Source organism: Strix uralensis, chromosome 32, assembly GCF_047716275.1.
Source record: "Strix uralensis isolate ZFMK-TIS-50842 chromosome 32, bStrUra1, whole genome shotgun sequence".
Classification (NCBI taxonomy): domain Eukaryota; kingdom Metazoa; phylum Chordata; class Aves; order Strigiformes; family Strigidae; genus Strix; species Strix uralensis.
The window spans coordinates 2,660,303-2,680,298 of record NC_134003.1 but is presented as its reverse complement, the minus strand read 5'-3'; the positions used below and the strand labels follow the sequence as shown (position 1 = coordinate 2,680,298).

The 19,996-nt window shown below is 61.9% G+C and overlaps 1 protein-coding gene across 5 annotated transcripts; it reads right to left on the bottom strand.

Moving 5' to 3' along the window:
* Nucleotides 1–9: 9 nt before the first annotated feature.
* Nucleotides 10–19,977, bottom strand: SV2A (synaptic vesicle glycoprotein 2A). Of its 5 annotated transcripts, none has more exons than XM_074852962.1 (13): nt 19,915–19,977; nt 18,932–19,028; nt 10,819–11,594; nt 8,777–8,957; nt 8,273–8,636; nt 7,720–7,809; nt 7,356–7,466; nt 7,168–7,256; nt 5,769–5,933; nt 5,552–5,685; nt 3,821–4,024; nt 3,383–3,542; nt 10–1,923 (listed from the first exon to the last, which is right to left on the bottom strand). In XM_074852962.1, the coding sequence occupies exons 3-13, from the start codon at nt 11,396–11,398 to the stop codon at nt 1,740–1,742; spliced, it is 2,262 nt and encodes a 753-aa protein (XP_074709063.1). In that variant the 5' UTR covers nt 11,399–11,594; nt 18,932–19,028; nt 19,915–19,977; the 3' UTR covers nt 10–1,739. The 5 variants fall into 5 exon arrangements, with proteins under 5 accessions (XP_074709063.1, XP_074709065.1, XP_074709064.1 ...); XM_074852964.1 differs by lacking the exons at nt 18,932–19,028; nt 19,915–19,977 and adding an exon at nt 14,855–15,398 and having other exon boundaries at nt 8,273–8,406; nt 8,485–8,636; XM_074852963.1 differs by lacking the exons at nt 18,932–19,028; nt 19,915–19,977 and adding an exon at nt 14,855–15,402 and having other exon boundaries at nt 10,819–11,434.
* Between the last annotated feature and the right edge of the window lie 19 nt (nt 19,978–19,996).

Below are 19,996 nucleotides of genomic sequence, written 5' to 3'. Positions count from 1 at the left end.
GGTTTGGGGTCATTTTCAGGATGTATTTTTTTGTTGTTTTGGGGTTTTTTTTTTTTTTGCTTTTCCCAGTGTTTTTTGGAGTTTTTTTTGTTTGTTTAATTAATTTACAAACATCTAAAAACTACAGCACGGCACGACTGCGAACGGACAGAACTACGGGGGTGTCGGGGCGCTCCCCAAAGGACCAGCTACACCGAAGGGAAGGGGGGGGCGAGGAGGAGGAGGAGATGAAGCACACGCTGCTCGATCGCTTAGAGAGGGGGGGGGGCTGCTCGCGATGCTGGGGGGGGGGGCTGCCCTAAATATCGGAGGGGCAGCTGGGGGCCTCCGAAGCGCTTTTGCATAGACCAACACTTCCCATCCCTTGGTGGGGACTGGCCCGGGGCGGGGGGCACAGGCCCAGGACCCCCCTCCTGGACCCCATTTTTCTTTTTTTTTCGGGGGGGGGGGGTCCCGGTGTTGCATCCAGGCGCCGCTTTGTGCTTTGCAAACCGCTGGTTTTGTGCTCTGGGCTGGGGGGGGGGGAAAGGGGGTGCAGGGGGGGGGAAAAGGGGGTGCGGGGGGGGAAAAAGGGGGTGCAGGGAGCACCCTGCGGCCCCCCCCATCCACACCGCCCCCCCCCCCCCCCCCCCCCCCCCCAAAAAAGAGAAAATCCTTTAAAAACGAGTTTTAAAAAATTAATTAAATGGCAGTTTTGGGAATCCGCACCCCAAAATTAGAGGAAGGGCTGGGGCTGTGCTCGGGGGGTGGCCGCACCCTGAGCGGGGTGCTGGGCTCTGCACCCCCAAACTGCCGGGCACCCCGGGGTGCTGTGCTCGGGGAGGGGCTCTGCACCCCCAAAATGTCGTGCGCCCCAAGGGGTCGTGTGCTTTAAGGTGGTGGCACCCTAAAAATGCCCCGAGACCCCGAGGGGTTCTGCGCCCCCCCAAAGCGCCGTGTACCCCCCCGAGGGTTGTGCCCCCCCCCCCCCAAAGCGCCGTGCACCCCCAAAGGGATCCTGCACCCCAACATGCGGCGCCCCAAAGGCTCGCGCACCCCAACGGTCCCAGCACCCCGAGGTGCTGCGCGTGCCCCGGTGCTGCGCCCCCCCCAAAGGGTCCTGCACCCCCAAAAGACCGTCCAACCCCCAAGTGCCCCCCCAAATCCTCCCTGAAGCAGGGGGGGGGGGTACAGATGGAGATTTGCCAACCTCACCCCGTGCAGCGCCGGGCGCTGTCGCTCCGGGTGGAGAAACTGAGGCCGCTATGGAGCCTTCCTCCTCCTCCTCCTCCTCCTCCTCCCCAGGCCCAGCGGGGATTTGGGGGGGGGGGGGGCACAGGGCCTGTCCCCCCCCCACCCCGCAAAAGGCCGAGGTACCCCTGACCCCCCACCCTCAGCCCCCCAGGAGCGAGCAGCTATTCACAGAGGGGATGACAGCGAGAAAAGAAATGGAGGGGGGGGGGGTTGGAGGGGGGGGGGGGGATTTGGGGGGGGGGCTGTAGGGGTTTGGGGGGGCCAAGTGCAAATGAAAAAGATCCCGAATGCTCCAAGAAGACGTTTCACAGTGTCTAACGAGACTAATCCCCCCCCCTCCCCGGGCTTGGGGGGGGGGGGGAGCGCAGGGAGGGGAGCTGGGATTTTTGATTTTTTTTTTGATTTTTTTTTTTTTTTTTTTTTTTTGAGGGGGGTTTGGGGAGGATGTTGGCTCAGGGAAATGGCGGGGGGGGGGGTCCCCTCTCCCCCAGCCCCCCCCTCTGCCGTCACTGCAGGACTTGCCCCCGCGTTTCGGGCAGTTTGAGGGCGAGGGAGCTGCCGAGCGCCAGGGCGGCGGAGGCCAGGAGGATGGGCACGGCCTTGGTGATGCCCACGAAGGAGGTGAAGATGCTGATGCCCAGCACGGCCGCCAGCTTGCAGAGCGCGTTGAGGAACCCGAACGCCGTCGTCCTGCGGAAAAACGGGGGCGCCCGTGGAGACGCGGGGACCCCGCGAGGCCCCTTTTGTCCCGCAGCCACCCCCCACCCACCCTGGGCGTCGCGGGCGGCGTCTGAAAAGGCCCAGGAGGCACCTGGTGATCTGCGGCCGGGGCTCGGAGCTTTGTGTCCAGCACCCGGCGCCCCACAAGTGGTAGCCAGCACCCCACAAGTGGTGCCCAGCACCCCAGAGCTGGCACCTGGCACCCCAGATCTGGCACCCGGCACCCAGTGCCCCACAATTGGCACCCAACACCCCAGTTCTGGCACCCAGCGCCCCACAACTGGCACCCAACACCTCACAACTGGCACTCAGCGCCCCACAAGTGGTACCCAGCACCCCACAAGTGGTACCCAGCACCCCAGAGCTGGCACCCGGCACCCAGTGCCCCACAACTGGCACCCAACACCTCACAACTGGCACCCAGCGCCCCACAACTGGCACCCAGCACCCAGTGCCCCACAATTGGCACCCTAGACCCCAGTTCTGGCACCCAGCACCCCACAACTGGCACCCAGCGCCCCACAACTGGCACCCAGCGCCCCACAACTGGCACCTGGCACCCAGCGCCCCACAATTGGCACCCAACACCTCACAACTGGCACCCAGCGCCCCACAAGTGGTACCCAGCACCCCAGTTCTGGCACCCGGCACTCCAGAGCTGGCACCTGGCACCCAGCGCCCCACAATTGGCACCCAACACCCCAGTTCTGGCACCCAGCACCCCACAACTGGCACCCAACACCTCACAACTGGCACCCAGCGCCCCACAACTGGCACCCAGCGCCCCACAATTGGCACCCAACACCTCACAACTGGCACCCAGCACCCCACAAGGAGCACCCAACACCCTACAGCTGGCACCCAACACTCCAGCACCCCACAAGTGGCACCTGACACCCCACAACTGGCACCCAGCACCCAAAACCTTGCACTCAGCACCCAAGACCTCACCCCCAGAGCCCACATCTTGTACCCAGCACCCAAAACCTCACACCTGCCACCAGAATCCTCACCCCCAGGACCCACATTTGGCACCCAGCACCCAAACCTTGCACTCAGCACCCAAGACCTCACCCCCAGAGCCCACATTTGGCACCCAGCACCCAAACCTTGCACTCAGCACCCAAGACCTCACCCCCAGAGCCCACATCTGGCACCCAGCACCCAAACCTTGCACTCAGCACCCAAGACCTCACCCCCAGAGCCCACATCTGGCACCCAGCACCCAAACCTTGCACTCAGCACCCAAGACCTCACCCCCAGGACCCACATCTGGCACCCAGCACCCAAGACCTCACACCTGGCAGCCTCCATCTTGCACCCAACACCCAAAACCTCCCCACTGGCACCCAAAACCTCCCCCTTGGCACCCCACGCCTTGCCCCCCCAGCACCCTCCCGCCTCGCCCCGGCGTTGGGTGCCCCCCCACCTTTTGTCGGAGGGGTAGAGCTCCACGGTGAGCACGTCGAGGGCGTTCCAGGAGGCGATGCTGACGCCGCCGAAGAGGCAGAGCAGCGCGATCATGGCCGACTCGCTGTTGCCGAAGGAGAGGAAGAAGCAGCTGACGCAGGACATGACGCTGGAGCCGGCTGCGGGGCGGGGAGGGGGGACACGGCGACACGTCAGGGCTGGGACGGGGGGGAGCAGCACCCCCCTCCCCACCCGCCGCAGGGGACACCGAGGCCCCTCACGTTTTGGGTTGGCCGGGTCGGAGATGGCTTAGTCCCGGCTCAACGCCCCGACAAACCCAACCTTGGATGTTCCTTGAGCGTTGCCGGCGCTGGAGCATCCGCCACCTCCCTGAGCACCCTGCGCCAGCACCCACCGCCCCCCCTCAGCACCAAAACAACCCCCCCTGAGCACCCACCCAGCATGCGGAGGCGGCCGATCTTGTCCATGAGAAGGGCCGAGACGATGTTCCCGGGGAGGACGGCCAAGGTGCCCAGGAAGCTGACGAAGTAGATCATGTAGGCGTTGTTGTCGTCGCTGAAGTCCAGCTGGCAGCCCTCCTTGTTGTGCAGGAAGGTGCTGTTAATCACCTGGCTGTTAATGAACTTGTACTCGAAGAGATCTGCCGGGATGCAAAAAGGGGGGAGCAGGGGGTCACCCCCCGCCCCGGGCCTGGCGCCCCCGCGGGGACCGGCAGAGGAACAAGCTCGGGGAAACTCTTTGGGTGTTGTTATTAGCAGGAGTAATTAGTGATTAGGTATCGGTGACGGGTTTAATTAACGGAGCGCGGGGGCTCGAGGGAGGATGCGGAGGGTTCGAGGGGAGGGGGTGGAAGGGTCGGCGCGGGGGAAGGGGGTGGTGGGGGGAAGGCGGTGGGGCTGTTGTGGGGGGTCGGGAGCGAGCGGCGGTGGAGGCTGTGCGGGAGGTGAGTGAACGTGTGTAAAGGTCGTGTAAAAGTGACGGAGCACGTAAAGATAAATATAGAGAAATGGGGACGGAGTTGTGTTAAATGGAACGTCTCGAGGCGTTTCGGTGACGTCTGAGAGCGGATCATGACGACGGTTGAGCAGAAGATCGGTAAATAAATATAGAAATATAGAGATAAAAGTGAAAAGGCATGTGTAAAAAGAGAAATATAGAAATATATAGAATTATATAGATAAATATATAAATATATTAAAATTATATAAATATATAGATAAATATATAAACAAATATATAAATAAATATATAAACAAATATATAAATATATATAAAAAATAAAAAAGCATATATAAAAAGATAAATATATAAAAATATATAGAATAATGTATAAATATGTAAATAAATATATAAAAATTATATAAATATATAAATAGATATATAAATAAATATATAAATATATATATAAAAATAAAAAAGCATATATAAAAAGATAAATATATATAAATATATAGAATAATATATATAAATGTATAGATAGATATATTAAAAATTATATAAATATAGAAATAAATATATAAATAGATATATAAATGAATATATATAAATAAATATATATGAATATATAAATAAATATATAAATGAATAAATAAATATATAAATATGTAAAAAGGTAAATATAAATATATAAAATATATTAAAAGGTAAGGTAAATATAAAGATATATAAATATATAAAAGATAAATATAAATAGATAAAAATATATTAAAAATATATAAAAAACTAAATATAATAGATAAAAATATATTAAAAGGTAAATATAAATATATTAAAATATATAAAAAGGTAAATATAAATATATAAAATATATAAAAAAGATAAAAATAAATATATAAAAATATTAAAAAAAGATATAAATATATAAAAATATATCAAACGCCCACAAATCCAGAACCAGGCTGTTCAAGGGGCGAGCAGAGGGCAGAAGGTGACGGCCAAAGGCCCCACCGGGGCGAAGAGCAGCGAGACCGGGACGACAAGAACCGGCCAAAGCCCCCAAAGCCTCGAGGGACTCGTGGCGGCGCTGAGGGGTCGGGCTGGAGGCGCCCGGAAAACCCCCAAAGCCTCGTGGCGTGGGGTGTCCCGTCACCCCCAGAGGGGCCTTTGGCTCAGAGCCTGGGGCACCCCCCGGCTGGGGACACCCTGGGACGGGCCCCCCCGGCCCCACCTGTGTTGTAGAAGACGGTGGAGATGAAGGTGCAGTTCTTGAAGAAGGTGTTGCTGGACGTGATGTCCTCGAAGTAGCAATCCTCGAAGAGCGAGTCCTCGAACGTCACCGACTTCATCCTCAGGCCGATGAACCTGGGGACAGCCCAGCGCGTCACCCCCACCGCGCGGGGGGCGCCCCGGTCCCCCCCGGCCCCCGCCCCGGCCCCCGGACGCACTTGTCGTTGAAGTACTCGCCGCCGCGGTGGATCTGGTTCTCCAGGGTGAAGTTGAAGGTGAAGTGCCGGACCTTCTCGCGCGTGAAGAGCTTGGTGCGCGACGCGTACTCGATGTTCTGCAGGTGCTTGATCATGTCCGGGAACCAGACCGTCAGCCCGTAGTAGCTGCGGGGAGAGAGCCCAGTGCTCCCAGTCCCGGCCCAGTGCTCCCAGTCCCGGCCCAGTGCTGCCCATCCCACTGCCAGTCCAATCCCAGTGCTCCCAGTCCCACCTCAGTGCTCCCAGTCCCGGCCCAGTGCTGCCCATCCCACTGCCAGTCCAATCCCAGTGCTCCCAGTCCCACCTCAGTGCTCCCAGTCCCGGCCCAGTGCTGCCCATCCCACTGCCAGTCCAATCCCAGTGCTCCCAGTCCCACCTCAGTGCTCCCAGTCCCGGCCCAGTGCTGCCCATCCCACTGCCAGTCCAATCCCAGTGCTCCCAGTCCCGGCCCAGTGCTGCCCATCCCACTGCCAGTCCAATCCCAGTGCTCCCAGTCCCACCTCAGTGCTCCCAGTCCCATCCCAATGCTGTCGGCCCCATCCCAGTCCCACCCCAGTGCTGCCAGCCCCACCCGTCTCATCCCAGTGCTGCCAGCCCCATCCCAGTGCTATCCCAATGCTGCCAGTCCCATCTCAGTGCTGTCAGCTCCATCCCAGTCCCATCCCAGTGCTGCCCATCCCATCCCAGTGCTGCCAGCCCCATCCCAGTACTGCCAGCTCCATCCCAGTCCCATCCCAGTGCTGCCAGCCCCATCCCAGTCCCATCCTAGTGCTGCCCATCCCATCCCAGTTCTGTCAGCCCCATCCCAGTCCTATCCCAGTGCTGCCAGCTCCATCCCAGTCCCATCCCAGTGCTGCCCATCCCATCCCAGTGCTGCCAGCCCCATCCCAGTCCCATCCCAGTGCTGCCCATCCCATCCCAGTTCTGTCAGCCCCATCCCAGTGCTGCCAGCTCCATCCCAGCCCCATCCCAGTGCTGCCAGCTCCATCCCAGTCCCATCCTAGTGTTGCCCATCCCATCCCAGTTCTGTCAGCCCCATCCCAGTCCTATCCCAGTGCTGCCAGCCCCATCCCAGTACTGCCAGCCCCATCCCAGTGCTGCCCATCCCATCCCAGTTCTGTCAGCCCCATCCCAGTCCTATCCCAGTGCTGCCAGCCCCATCCCAGTACTGCCAGCCCCATCCCAGTCCCATCCCAGTGCTGCCCATCCCATCCCAGTTCTGTCAGCCCCATCCCAGTGCTGCCAGCCCCATCCCAGTACTGCCAGCCCCATCCCAGCCCCATCCCAGTGCTGCCCACGCCGTGGGCTGATGGCCCCCCTGGGTGCTCCCCACCCTCCCCAGGGCTGTTCCCAGCCCCACCTGAAGGACATGGTGAACCACACGGCCATCATCATCAGCGTGACGCGGCGGTACTCGGGCGCGAAGCACTGCTGGAAATTGCTCCAGACCTACGGGGGGAGGTGGGGGGGGGACACGAGAGGTGACAAAGGGACACGGCGGGGGGCGGGGGGGCGGCAGGTCCATGCCAGGGCAGGATCCGGCCTCACCTGCTGCGAGAGGTTGAGGAACCGGACGAGCCAACGCCGGTACCACGTGCCGGTGTCCGACTGGATCTCGATGAGTTCGTCCTCCCGCTTGATGGTCTTAATGTGGGTGACCTGCGGGGGGGCGGGGAGGGGGGGACACACACAACAGTCTGGGGACCCTGGGAAGCACCAGCCTCGGCCAAGGCTCCCGGGTGAGACCCCGGCCCCACCTCGTGCCTCAGTTTCCCCACTTAAAGCTGGGCTGACCCCCTCCGGGTGGTGTTTTTCCCAGAGGTGGGAATTTGCAGCCCCCTGCTCGCCCAGGAGCCCCACCCCGGGGGCTGTGGGGGGCCTGGGGGCTCCCCCTGGGGTGGGGGGACCTTACCGAGAAGACCCTCTCGGGGTGGCCCTTGGCTCTCATGTTGGTGTCGTGGACCTGCTTCAGCACCATCCAGGCCTCGTCGTGTTTGCCGTTCTGCAAGGCAGAGCCCGGGGTCACCGCGGGACCGATCCTGCCCCCCGAGTCCCACCACCCACCTGGGGGGGCCCTGCCCAGCTCCCCCCTCACCTCCATCACCCCCTCGGCGTTCCTGCTTGGGTCCTGCCACCCCCTTGGGGGTCCCTGTGTGGGGTTCCCCCATCTCCATCACCCACTTGGGGTCCCACCACGCACCTGGGCAGTCCCTGGGATCTCATCACCCACCTGGGGGGTCCCTACCTGGGTCCCCCCATCTCCATCACCCCCTCAGGGTCCTTTCTTGGGTCCCATCACCCTCTTGGGGGGTCCCTACCCATTTCCCCCCATCTCCACCACCCACTCAGGGTCCCTGCCTGGGTTCCCCCCATCCCACCACTCACTCAGGGGGTTCCCTGTGTCCCCCCCAGCCTCCCTCAGCAGGATAAGGCCCTGTGACCCCCCCCCCCAGGTCCCCCCTCACCTCCAGGAAGAAGCGGGGGCTCTCGGGCATGGTGGTGAGCGCCCCGATGGCGAAGACCGAGGGGAAGGCGCACACCAGGACGAAGACCCTCCAGCTGTGGAACTGGTAGGCTGAGCCCATCTGAAAACTCCAGCCTACGGAGACGGGACAGGGGTGATGGTGCTGAGACCCCCCCAAACTCACCGCACCCTCCGGAACCGGGAGGCTCTTACCGTAGTGGGGGATGATGGCCCAGGCCATGGCGGAGGCGTAGATGCCCCCGATCATCCAGAACATGCAGAGCCAGCTCAGGTGCTCCCCCCGCTTCTCCTGCGCCAGGAATTCCGAGAAGTAGGAGAAGACGATGGGGATGGAGCCGCCGATGCTGCGGGATGGAGGAAAAACCACCGTCACCCCCCTCCCCGTCACCCCCATGGCCGCAAACGGAGGGGGGACTCCGGCACGGCGAGGGAGCGGGAAGGAGCTCGGCCCCTGCGACGTGGGGGTGCCGTGCCCCCCCCTTACCCCACACCCGAGAGGAGGCGGCAGAAGAGGAAGGTGCCGTAGCCTTGGACGAAGGAGGAGAAGAAGGCGAAGACGCTGTTGACGGAGAGGGAGATGAGGAGGCACTGCCTTCGGCCCAGGCGGTCGGCCAGCCCGCCCCACAGGAACGCGCCCACCATCATGCCCAGGTACACGATGAGCCCTGGGTGGGGGGGACACGGGGGGGGGGACAGACACACAGACATGGTGATGTCAGTCCTGGGGGACCCAGGGACCCGCACCCCAAAGCACCCCCCTGCATCGAGCTGAGCACAGCCCGGGGACCCCCCCGGGGGTGGGGTGTGACCCCCATGTATGCGACAGATATCGGGGTTGTCCCCCCCGTCCTGCTCGGGGACCATGAGGGGGGGGGGGCAGAAATACCCCCAGGACCCCCCATACCCTCCACATCCAGCCCCTATTCCTGCTTCAAGTTTACCAGGTCTCAGAAAAGGGGGGGCACCTGCAATGGGGGGGGGGGTTCGGGCTGCAGTGAGCGCCCCGGAGAAGGGGGGAGCGCGCCGCAGTGCGGCCGCCGCAGCCGCCCGCAGCCCCCCCAGACCTGCTCTCAGCATCCCCTTATCAGCCCCGGGCAGGAGGGATGGGGGGGCTCTGCCTCAGCCCCCCCCCGCGTCGCCGTGCCTGGCTGCAGCAGGGAGATAAGCCGGGGGGGGGCTGCGGGGCCAGGGGGGGCTGCAAATCCCGGCCTGACTGTGCCACAGCGTTCACCGCCCCCCCCCGGCCCCCCTCTCCCCATTGCTCAGGTGGGGACCAGTGTGGGACTGGGAGGAGGAGGAGGAGGATGCTGGGAGCCCTATGCCCGGGGGGGGGTTCTCATCATACACCCCCCCCCCCCCCCCGTGTCCCCCCTTGTCCCCACATCTCGCTCTGCATCTCCACGCCCCCCCACATCCCCATGTCCCCCCATGTCTTGTGTCTATCCCCCAACTTGTGGGGTCCCCCCACCCCTCTGTCTCTCCACACCCCCTGGGTCATGCCCCCCATGTCGTCCCCCGTGCCCTGTACCCCCATTTCTCCTCGTGTCCCTCCACAGCTGTCCCCCCCATTGCCTGTGTCCCCCCGTACCCCGTGTCCCTCTATATCCCCATCTCCTCGTGTCACCCCATATCCCCCATCTGCTTATGTCCCCCAGACCCGTGTCCCCCCGTGTCCTCCATATCCCCAATGTCCTCCCACGTCCCCACCTGCTCGTGTCTCCCCACATCTCCAAGCGTCCCCCTGTCCCTCATGACCCCCCATATCCCCCATCTGCTCATGTCACCCCACATCCCCTGTCCACTCACGTTCCTCACACTCGTGTCCCTCTGCATCCTTCCATATCCCCACCTGCTCGTGTCCCCCATGTCCCCCCATATCCCCACCTGCTTGTGTCCCCCATATCCTCTCTGTCCCCCCACATCCCCACCTGCTCGTGTCCCCCATGTCCCCCCACATCCTCACCTGCTCGTGTCCCCCATGTCCCCCCCACATCCCCACCTGCTCGTGTCCCCCATGTCCCCCCACATCCTCACCTGCTCGTGTCCCCCATGTCCCCCCACATCTTCACCTGCTCGTGTCCCCCATGTCCCCCCACATCCCCACCTGCTCGTGTCCCCCATGTCCCCCCACATCCTCACCTGCTCGTGTCCCCCATGTCCCCCCCACATCCCCACCTGCTCGTGTCCCCCATGTCCCCCCACATCCCCACCTGCTCGTGTCCCCCATGTCCCCCCACATCCTCACCTGCTCGTGTCCCCCATGTCCCCCCCACATCCTCACCTGCTCATGTCCCCCATATCCCCGATGTCCTTCCACGTCCCCACCTGCCCATCTCTCCCCACATCTCCCCATGTCCCCCCACCCCTCATGCCCCCCCCATATCCCACTTGTCCCTCCACATCCCCGTCCGCTTGCATCCCCCCATATCCCTCCCCCTCTCCCCTCTGCCAGTACCCCCCACATCCCCCCACGGGTCCCTCCCCATCCCTCCGCCTGCCCCCCGTGCCCCCCCGTCCCCTCCTCACCCAGCATGCCCTTGTTGGAGTCGGAGAGGCACATGTCCTTCTCCGCGCTGGGCAGGACGAAGCCCACCACGAAGACCTCCACGCCGTCGGCCATGAGGGCCAGTCCCAGGACGAAGTAGAGGGTCCACTGGAAGCGGCCGTGGCCGCACTCCTGCAGGATGAGCTCGTACTGCTGCGCCAGCTCCTCCTTGTCCTTCCGCCGCTGGCCCTCGCTGTCGTCGAAGGCGCCGACGGCCACCTCGGTCCCCAACCGCTCCCCGGTTTTCAGCGAGTCGTGCCGGGGGATACCCTGGTACTCGCCCTCGTAGATCTCGTCCTCCTCATCGTGGCCCTCGGTGGCGTCACTGGAAGCCCCTTCCTCTTCGTTGGCTCCCTCGCCCCCCCGGTAGTAGCCGTCCTGAGGCGCGTAATCTTCATCATCCTCCTCTTCCTCGAAGCGGGAGTAGGAGCGCTTGGTGTACTCGTCCTGCATGCGGTCCATGCCCTTGCTCACCTTCTTGGCCGCGTGTTTCTTCACCTCCTTGGCGATGTCCTTGGCGCCGCGGATAAACGCCGTCCGGTCTCGGAAACTCTCATCCATGGTGCCGGTGGGATCGGCCGGGTCACCGGGACGGAGCTGAGGAAGGGGGGTGTGTGTGTGGGGGGTGTGTCTCTGCGTCGGGGGCTTCACGCCCGGCGGCCGCGGTGGGATGCGGGGAGACGGGCGGCGGCGCTACCCATCCGCGTGGCACCGGCTGCGAGGGGACGCGGGGGGGACCCCGGACGCCGGCCCGGACCTGAGGAGCCCGGACACAAGCAGGAGCCGTTTTAGGGTGCGAACGGCCCCGCGTCCCACCTCACCCCGGGGTTTGCTCCGCTCCCAGCTCCCCCCACCAGCACCCGCGGCATTTTTTCCCCCCATCTCGGATGGAAACGGGAGGATTTGGGGCACCCCCACCCCACAGCGCCCGGGCGCAGCGAGCCCAGCTCAGGCCCTCAGCGGGGACGGGATGGGGACAGCTCCGGGGGGGCCCTGCCAGCCCCCCCATGCTCAGGTGCCCTCTCCCCTCGCTCGGAGGCTCCAAGCTCCCACATTTCAGCGGGATTTAGACACCCATTGAGCCGAGGGCAGGATCCAAGGTGGATTCTCCAGTGTCTAGTAACCCGGTGCTGCCTTGATAAATTATAATAATTAATAAATAATAAAAATTATTATTAATAACAATAAATAAACCCACGGGCGGGGGGGAGCGTGACACCCCCCGGGTGCGATATGGCGAGGGGGAGGATGGATCCGCACGGACAAACGAGACAACCTGAAACACGAGGGGGTTGGCCCATGTCTCTCCCCACTGCGAGGCCACCAGCCCCGTGTGCCCACCCGGGGACCCCACTGGCCCTCGGGGATGGGGCAGAGGGGGGTTCCCAAGCCCGGAGCTCTGCAGGGCCGCGATGGCCCCCAGCATGGACCCACCACCCCAGCAGAGACGGATGCCAGCAGGGAGCAGGAGGGTCCCACAGCCCCTCCATTCCCCAGGCCATGGGGACCCCCCCTGTGGCCACCGATGCCCCCCCCCAGCCCATTGAGGGAAAAGGCGCCGCCATCCTCTCAATGGGGCCGGGCCAGGGACCAATGAGCTCCAGGGGGCGTGGCCACCCCACCGGCATCAATGGGGCCGCGGAGGCACGGCCCAGCTGTTCAGCCAATGAGCTTCAGGGGGCGTGGCCACACAGCTGCATTCCCCCCCCCAAGCTCAGGGTAGGGGGTGACAGCGCTGGGGTCAGGCCCTGGGGGACAGGGTGACCCCAAGGGTGTGGGGGGGTCCCTGATGCCAGCGTGAGCCAGGGGACCCCTCCGCCGCCCGTCGCCAGTGGAGAGGGGGGAACCCACCACAGCCCCCCCGGGGTGGGCTGCAGCCCGGATCGGGCCCCTCCGCGTCCATCTCCACGAGGGACAGAAGAGCCGGGGGGGACAACAGGGACATCGCTTCCCCCCCCCAGTTGCCAAGTGGCCACCAACCACCAGGCCTGGACCGGAGACCCCCCAATTCCTCGGGAGCCACATGGACAGCACCGGAGGGACGGCGAGGGGACCCCAAGGGCACAGGGGTGCCCCAAAACCTTCCTGCCCCTCGGAGGGGTCCCGGCTCCGATCCTGGCACGGGGGGCTAAGTGGGGGGGGGGGGGGGCAGGGCCCATGTGTGCCGGGCCCTGCTCCCTGCGGAGGCTTCCAGAAGGGATCTGGCCACGGGCTGTGTTGGGTGAGAGACACCGGTGCAACCTGAACCACAGCACCCGTGGGTGCTGGGGGCCCCCTGAGCACCCCCAGGGTCCGGTGTCTGGGGAGGAGAGGGGGCGTCCGGATACATCCCAGAGGCTCTAATCTGTGGGTGGCATCTCCCTGTCCCCACACCCCTCCCCATCTTCCCCAGCCCAGTGTCCCCCCCAAAGGCCAAGGGCAGGCAGCGTACCCCCCCCACCCCGAGCCTTGCAGAGCCCAGCTCAGCTCGTGACAGGGATGGACCCGCAGGCACAGGCGCTGCTGACCCAGCCGTGGGGGCCAGGGCGACTCCCCCCCCCCCAAAAAAAAAGGTTATTTTTATCTCAGGCGGGGACGGCGAGGCAGGAGTTGAGCCGCAGGGAGAGGGACGCAGCTGCCACTGTGTCCCCCCTCCCCGAGCGAGGGGACAGGCCATGGTGGGGACGCTAAAATTAGCCCTTCCAAAAAAGCCGGGGGCTGCGGGCAGCGCTCCCCCCGGGGCGGGAGCCCACACGGGCTCTGCGCAGCCGGGCACGGCCACGGGGCCGGTGCTGCGGCACATCACGGCCCCCCCCCCAGTTTCTGAAGCCGGGCAGGTGCTTTTAACCAGCGTCAAATCGCTAATTCACCCCCCGCGCTCTCCTCCCCGGGACGGCTGGGAGGGACCCCAGCCCCGTGCTCATCCCGGGGGGCCCCCGGGCCCTTCCTTGGGCCAAACCCTGCTGGCACCCGAGGCCGCGGGAAGGAGCCGATTCACGGCCAAGGTCATTTTGCTCCAGCCGGGCTGGCGGCTCCCTGCGGTGCCTCCCAATGCGGCCGCGCCGCGGGGCGCGTTCTACGGACCGTGACGTAGGGGGAAGTGGCCAAAGGAAGAGGGGAGCAGAGAGAGGCCAAATACCTGCTGAGGAAGAAGATGGGCCGGGGAGCAAGGTCACAGCTCGGCTTTGGTGCCAGAGGCTGCTCGGCACGAGCCGGGGAGCCTCGCGTGGCCAAGCCAACGCCGCGCGTCACCCGCGGACGCTTTGGAGAGCAGGGGTTTGATTTCCCGGGGAAGGCAGGAATCACACCGACCACAGCCACCCTGTACGCAAAACCCACGGCGGGGAGGGGGGTGGTGGTGCCCCCAAAAATGCTCTTCTGGTTGCGAAACCACGCCGCCGGCCCTGCCAGCCCCGTCCTGGCGTTAGCCGGAGCAGCCACCGCCAGCCCCAGGCAAGGTTATCGGCCTCCAGACCCGTCTCCTCCGACCGGAGCCAGCGATCGACGCAGCCCTGTCTCGCCGTGCACCCCAAAACCCCCCCCGGAGATCCCATGTTAGCGCTCGCCTGGGTCTGTGCGTCGTCCTCCCCCCCGCCCCTACCCTGCAGCCCCCAGCCTTTTGGCATTCTGGCAAGAACATGGCGACATGGAGAAGAGTTTTAAATCGCCTGTGTCCAAGGTCATCATCCAACACCCCCCCCCTTGCCACCCCCGGAGAGCTGCGGCGCTCCCCCTCCCCAAAACCCGCCAGTACGGCCACGATAAATAACCATCCCCGTGCTGAAATCCCAATCCCCCTCGGCAGAGCTTCCCCGGCCGTACGACGGCGCGGGAGGGATGACAAGAGGCTCTTAAACACGCACGTAAAAAGACAGAGCAAGGCTAGAGGCAAGGTTTTCCAGGACAAAATGGCCACACCGAGTGGAAAGGAGAAGCCGAACCCCTCATCCATCAGCCGGCGGCTCCGAGGATGCTAATTAAAAGCAGCGGGGAGAGGAGGGGGATCTGCCTTATAAAAAGGCGTTTTTCTCTCCTTACCTGTTTCAGCCCTCGCTGCGCTCTGGTCCTCCCTTCGGCGTCTGCCTCCCGCGCCGCGAGGAAGAACCGCTCCGGCAGGGACACGGCGAGAAAACAGCTCCCGGGTACCAGACCCAGCGTTAACGCCGCAGCCTCCGACACACACGCTGAGCACTGGGAGAGTCCATTGCAACAGCCCAGCGAAGGGAGGTGGCGAGGAGGGGGGGCTGTGCGACAGCGAACGGCGAGCCGGGGAAGGCGGCGGGGGGGCACCGCTAGGAGGATGGGGGGGGCTCACCCCTCGCTTTTCCTTAGTAACGAAGCCAAAGAGATGAGGAGGGAGGGGGGGTGATGCCGCCCCCGGGCTGCCCACGCTGGCGGGGAGCTCCCTCAGGAGTGGGGGTTCCCGTGGCGGAGCCGCTGGGTTGAAGCTGTTTTGGTGATGGTTAACGGAGGGTGTGGGGGGGTGTACAAATCACCAGTCCCCCCACCACCACCCCGGTTTCCCTCCCCGGGGATTTGGCGGTGTTTTAGACCCTCTCTGACAAGCTCCCGCCGCCCACCGCAGCCGCAGGCAGCGCAGCGGATGGAAACGCAACCCGGCAAATCTGAGTCACGGCCTCCTCGGGGGTGAATTTTGATTTCTTCGGATCGAATCGTCTCCGCCTGGGCTGGCCAGACCCGGCCCCTCTGTTGTGACAGAGCACAAACGCCTCCGACATCTTTTTTTTTGGGGGGGTGCAAGGAGGAGCGCAGTTATGGCCAGGAGGCAAACCAAGGTCCGGGCTACCCAAACCCGACCCCATTTTGCCACCGTCAGTGGGAAATCAGGAGCCCGAGTGCTCCAGTTCCCTCCCTGGGGACGTGGGGTGCGGAGCTGGGGTGTGGGGGGGGCTCCCCACGCTGAGCAGGGCTGGGAGCACTCGCACAAGCAGGACCATCCCACGTGCAATGAGTTGAGGCGGTCTCAGCTGCCCGGGCGTTAGCCCCGAAGCCGCGCGATGCAGCGGCAGGGTCAGGGCCAAGGCCAGGCTTCCCCAGGCACAGAATTCTGTGAAAATCAGAAATCGGGCACAAACCAGACCCCAGTGGGACACCATCCTTTAATGGCAGGAGGAGGAGGAAAGAGTGTTTGAGGCCCAAACCAGCCCAGCCTGGCACACGAACAGCAAGGCAGCAGGACCTCAGACCAGTCCACACCAGTGGTACCAGCACAGGGAGGGATTTAGGAAACTGGAAGCAGAGAAATAATGGTGATATTGCTGGAAATGACCCCAAAAGGGGAATGTAGGCAAGCTACTGAGGTAGGACAGGCCTGTGGGAGAGCTGCAAAGCTGACCCCGGCTCTCCCCTGAGTGGGTGGCTGCAGTTGGGGCTGGGCGCCCGCTCTGACAGCGTCACATCCCGGCTAATCCCGCACCTAACAAGGCCCGGTGCAGAGCTTCACTGAGCTGGGCCTGGCTGGCGAGCGGCGCTTCCTCGTCAAGTTCTGACTCGGGCGTCGGGCAAATCTCCGCGACTCCCCTCCCTTCTGCGACCGAGCACCCCCCCCCCAGCTCGCACGCGGCCCCGAGGCTTTAAGGGGTTTAACCAGAGGAAAAGGCGGCGCAGCAGGGACCGAGCAACGGCGCAATCCTGCCCTGAGGGCCACAACTCACGTCACATTTGCCAGGGCCTGAACACCAGGGGCAATGGGGTAAAACCAGGGGTGGGTCGGCCCACGGCCAGGAGATCGGCTGCTCCGGGGGGGTCCCGGTGGCTTCCCTGGGCACAGAGCGCAGAAATGCCACCGCGGGGCTCGCGAAGTGGTCACGGCAAGCTGCAGGTCCCCTCTGTTCCCGCAAGCACGCGTCCCCCCCATCCCCAAATCAACCCGTTCCAGCCGTCCAAGCTGGGTTCTCCCCAAATTTCTGCCTGCAAACGATCGGGAGGGGGTTACTGATCTCGTCACTCCCTCCCCAGCCTGTCAGGACCACGGGTATTCCCCACCCTCAGAGCCCACTGATGGGAGCTCCTCTTCTCTTCTCTTCTCTAATCTATTTTATTTTGGTTTTGCTATTAAAAATAGAAGTTGTTCCCTCGCTGCGCACACATAGCGCAGAGGCTTTTGGAAGTCTGCACCAGACAGGCTAAGGTTGCTGCGGAATTAAATCCAAAGCTGTTCAGCAAACGGCACCAAATTACAGGCTACGACTGTCCTGGGGCCGGAGCTCCTGCGGAGACGGGAGCATTTTACTTCGGTTTTCTCCAAAAAAGATGCACCCAGGGAGCAGGCGGAAGGCGGGACTGGGGGAGCGGATGCTGCTGCTGAGCGCAGCCCCAGTGCGGATTAAGACGCTGGGGTGAAGGAGGAGGCACCACGTTCCCACTTCTACGTCTCACCGCGAGCTCCGGGCTCGCTCGGGGGGGTCCGACACTGGCCGGGGTGGGAGAAGGGGGGTTTGGGGGTCTCGGTCTCTCAGCAGCAGCTTTACACAGCTCAGAGGGCTGCGCGCTTCCCACGCAGCCGGCGCTCGGCCACGCGAGCTAACAAGGTCACCCAACATTGCAACGAGTCCGCAGAGACCGAGACATCTCCCTCCTGACACGTGTTTAGACCCGATCGATGGATGGCAAGCAGCCTCTCCCCCCTTGGCGTTATTATTTCCACTCCAGGAATCCTTTCAATTGCTGGAGCTATCGTGGATTTTTTCATAGGAAGGTTTGGCTTCGCTCAAACCTTGGCACCGGAATCTTCCGCCGTCTGCTGGCCAGCCCAGCATCGAGACCGACGCCCCACGTAACGTCCACACGCCTGAAAACAGGGTCCAGCTCGCTCCCCACCCACCTCAAACGAAACCCCGCAGCGCAGCTGCTGCTTTAAGACTCGTTCAGCTTCAGAGAGGCTTTTCTCTGCCGCGTTCTCTACACCCATCAGCTGCAACAAGGGATTGAAATATCTACCTCAGTCACACCTAACAACAGGTGCGAAAGGCGAACCGCACAGGCACAGCGGCACAAGCTCTAGGTGGGCTTTAAAACACACTCCCCTCTTAAGAAAAACACCAACAGCCCAGCTGCTCTCTGCTCAGGAGCAGCCAGCCGAGCCCTTCGCAGCTTCAGGCCTCTTAACCAGCAACGATTTACTGCTCATTTAAACCTGAGCCCAGTTTTCTCCTCCCGCTTCAGCTCTGCTCCTTCGAGCAGCCGCTGCGAAGCCACTTTTCATTTTCCTCCCAGCCCAGGTGGAGGAACCGGAGCCCAACAGTGCCGTGACCTCACTTCATCCACCAGCCACAGCCAGTACAGCGAGGATCCTGCTCCCCCACCTCCTCGCTACCCGCAGCGAGACAACGATGTTTGCGTTGGGCTCTGTCCATAATTTCACCGTCAGAGCAGCATGCGGTAGAGCGGCTCCAGGCTGGCCACAATCCAGTGGTAATTGCCAGGCACGTTCCTCGGAGGGAGACTGAACCGATGTGATTGTGCCGGGCTCTGGAGCAGCTCAGGCCAGAGACAGCCGAGGCCCGTGGGCGGTTTAATGAAATCACACGAGGTTCAGCGAGCACCCCGGTGCCTCCAGGTCTGCTGGAGAACCCTGCGCAAGTTCTGTTTCCTTCTCTGGACTTAAGTGTCCCCCGTATAAACTTGGGAACCTTCACGGCAGCTCAGCAGCTGGGGTTAAAGTTGGGCTGAGCACAACAACGCCCCCCCTCAGCCGGTGCTCAGCCTAGTCAGGACCAACCCCCCACAACCACTTAGACCTAGGAGCAGTCCTGGAAACTGCTGGCAACACAGCGAGCCCCAAATCTCCTCTAATAGTCCTGAAGTGTCCCCAAAAAGCCTGGATTTGGGCAAGGATGGCTACTCAAGGACCAGCAGGAGACCTCATCAGTGGTAAAAGCAAAACACAGCCCAGCCGTTACTCTTCTGTCTCCGATAACGGAGGATCCCGGAGCAGCTGAAGTAAGCGCGGAGCTCTTCCAGTTCATCTCACGGATCCTTCAGCAGCCACTCACGTGCCAAAGGCAACGTAAGCAGCGAAGAAATAAAGCTCATAGATCAGCTCTGCTATCTCCCCAACCTTCCACCATCTGAATTTGTCCAGATCTCACTTACCGAACCGCCCCGCGACGCTGAAAAGAGAAGCACGGCACCATTCCTCCTCTCTGGTCCGCAAGGGTGAACAGATTGGAGCTAAAGGTCAGTTTTAGCCCTAGGATGTTAAAATAGAACAGAAATAAACCAGCAAAGAGTAAAATCAAGGCTGAGAGCAAGGCGGCTTCTCTGTAGAGCACTGAAGGGCCACGGCAGCCTTCCAAGAGGAGTCACAACCAAACTAAGCACAACAGTCCCCACTCACCCCCCCCATAAAGCCACAGAACTACCCCGGGGTGGCCAAATATCTGGAAACGCTTCGATTTTTTTGGTCTTTAAATCACCTGGATTTAAAGCTTCGTCCGTAGAAAGCCAACACCTCTCTCCCCACCTCCAACTCTTCTGCCTCCCCGAAGGAGCTCTGTGGGGAGCAAAGCCCCCTCCCTGCTCACACCTTCCAGCTGCCATGGAAGGCGTCAAACTCTCCAGCCACAGGCTCTGCTTTTACACTTCCCCAATTAACGGTCTCGCCGGCGCCGAGACACTGAACTCATTTGAGGAGAGGCAGGATGGTTCTGGGGACTCAGCGCGGAGACAACACGCAGATCACATCTGCTCCACCTCCTCTCCCAGTTGGACAGCTTCACCCTCATTTTATTGCCCCCCACCCCGCCCCGTTAACAATATCCCCACAATCTCAGCTATAACGTGGCTGCGAGCGTCAGGATCTGAGATCTCACTTCCAAAGAAATTCCCTGTGTGGAGAGGGACGAGGCAGGGACTCAGGAGAGCAGGTTTCACTCCCAAATTACTCCTCCAAACATCCTGCCCAGTTATTTGGGCTCTGTGGGACAACAGCATCCAAGGATGCGACGGATTTTAAGCCTCGATCGTACATTTTCTTCACCGCAGGCGTAAGGGATTACACGGAGCCCCTCAGCCACCAACAAACAGCCCGGCCAAAGCGAGAGACCGGGCGCATCGACCCTCGTTCAGTGCCTCACCGAGAGGGATACGCGGCTTTCGTACCAGCAGAGCTTTCACATGCTGACAAAATCCACCGCAGGCGTCCCCGCGCGAGGCGAG

Bases quoted from the DNA above. Each gene is read 5' to 3' on its own strand.
- SV2A (XM_074852962.1), bottom strand. From the start codon at position 11,398: ATGGATGAGAGTTTCCGAGACCGGACGGCGTTTATCCGCGGCGCCAAG. The intron at 5,686-5,768 runs GTGCGTCCGGGG...GGCTGTCCCCAG, and splicing joins GGCGAGTACTTCAACGACAA to GTTCATCGGCCTGAGGATGA. The intron at 3,543-3,820 runs GTGGGTGCTCAG...CCCGCCCCGCAG, and splicing joins CGGCCGCCTCCGCATGCTGG to CCGGCTCCAGCGTCATGTCC.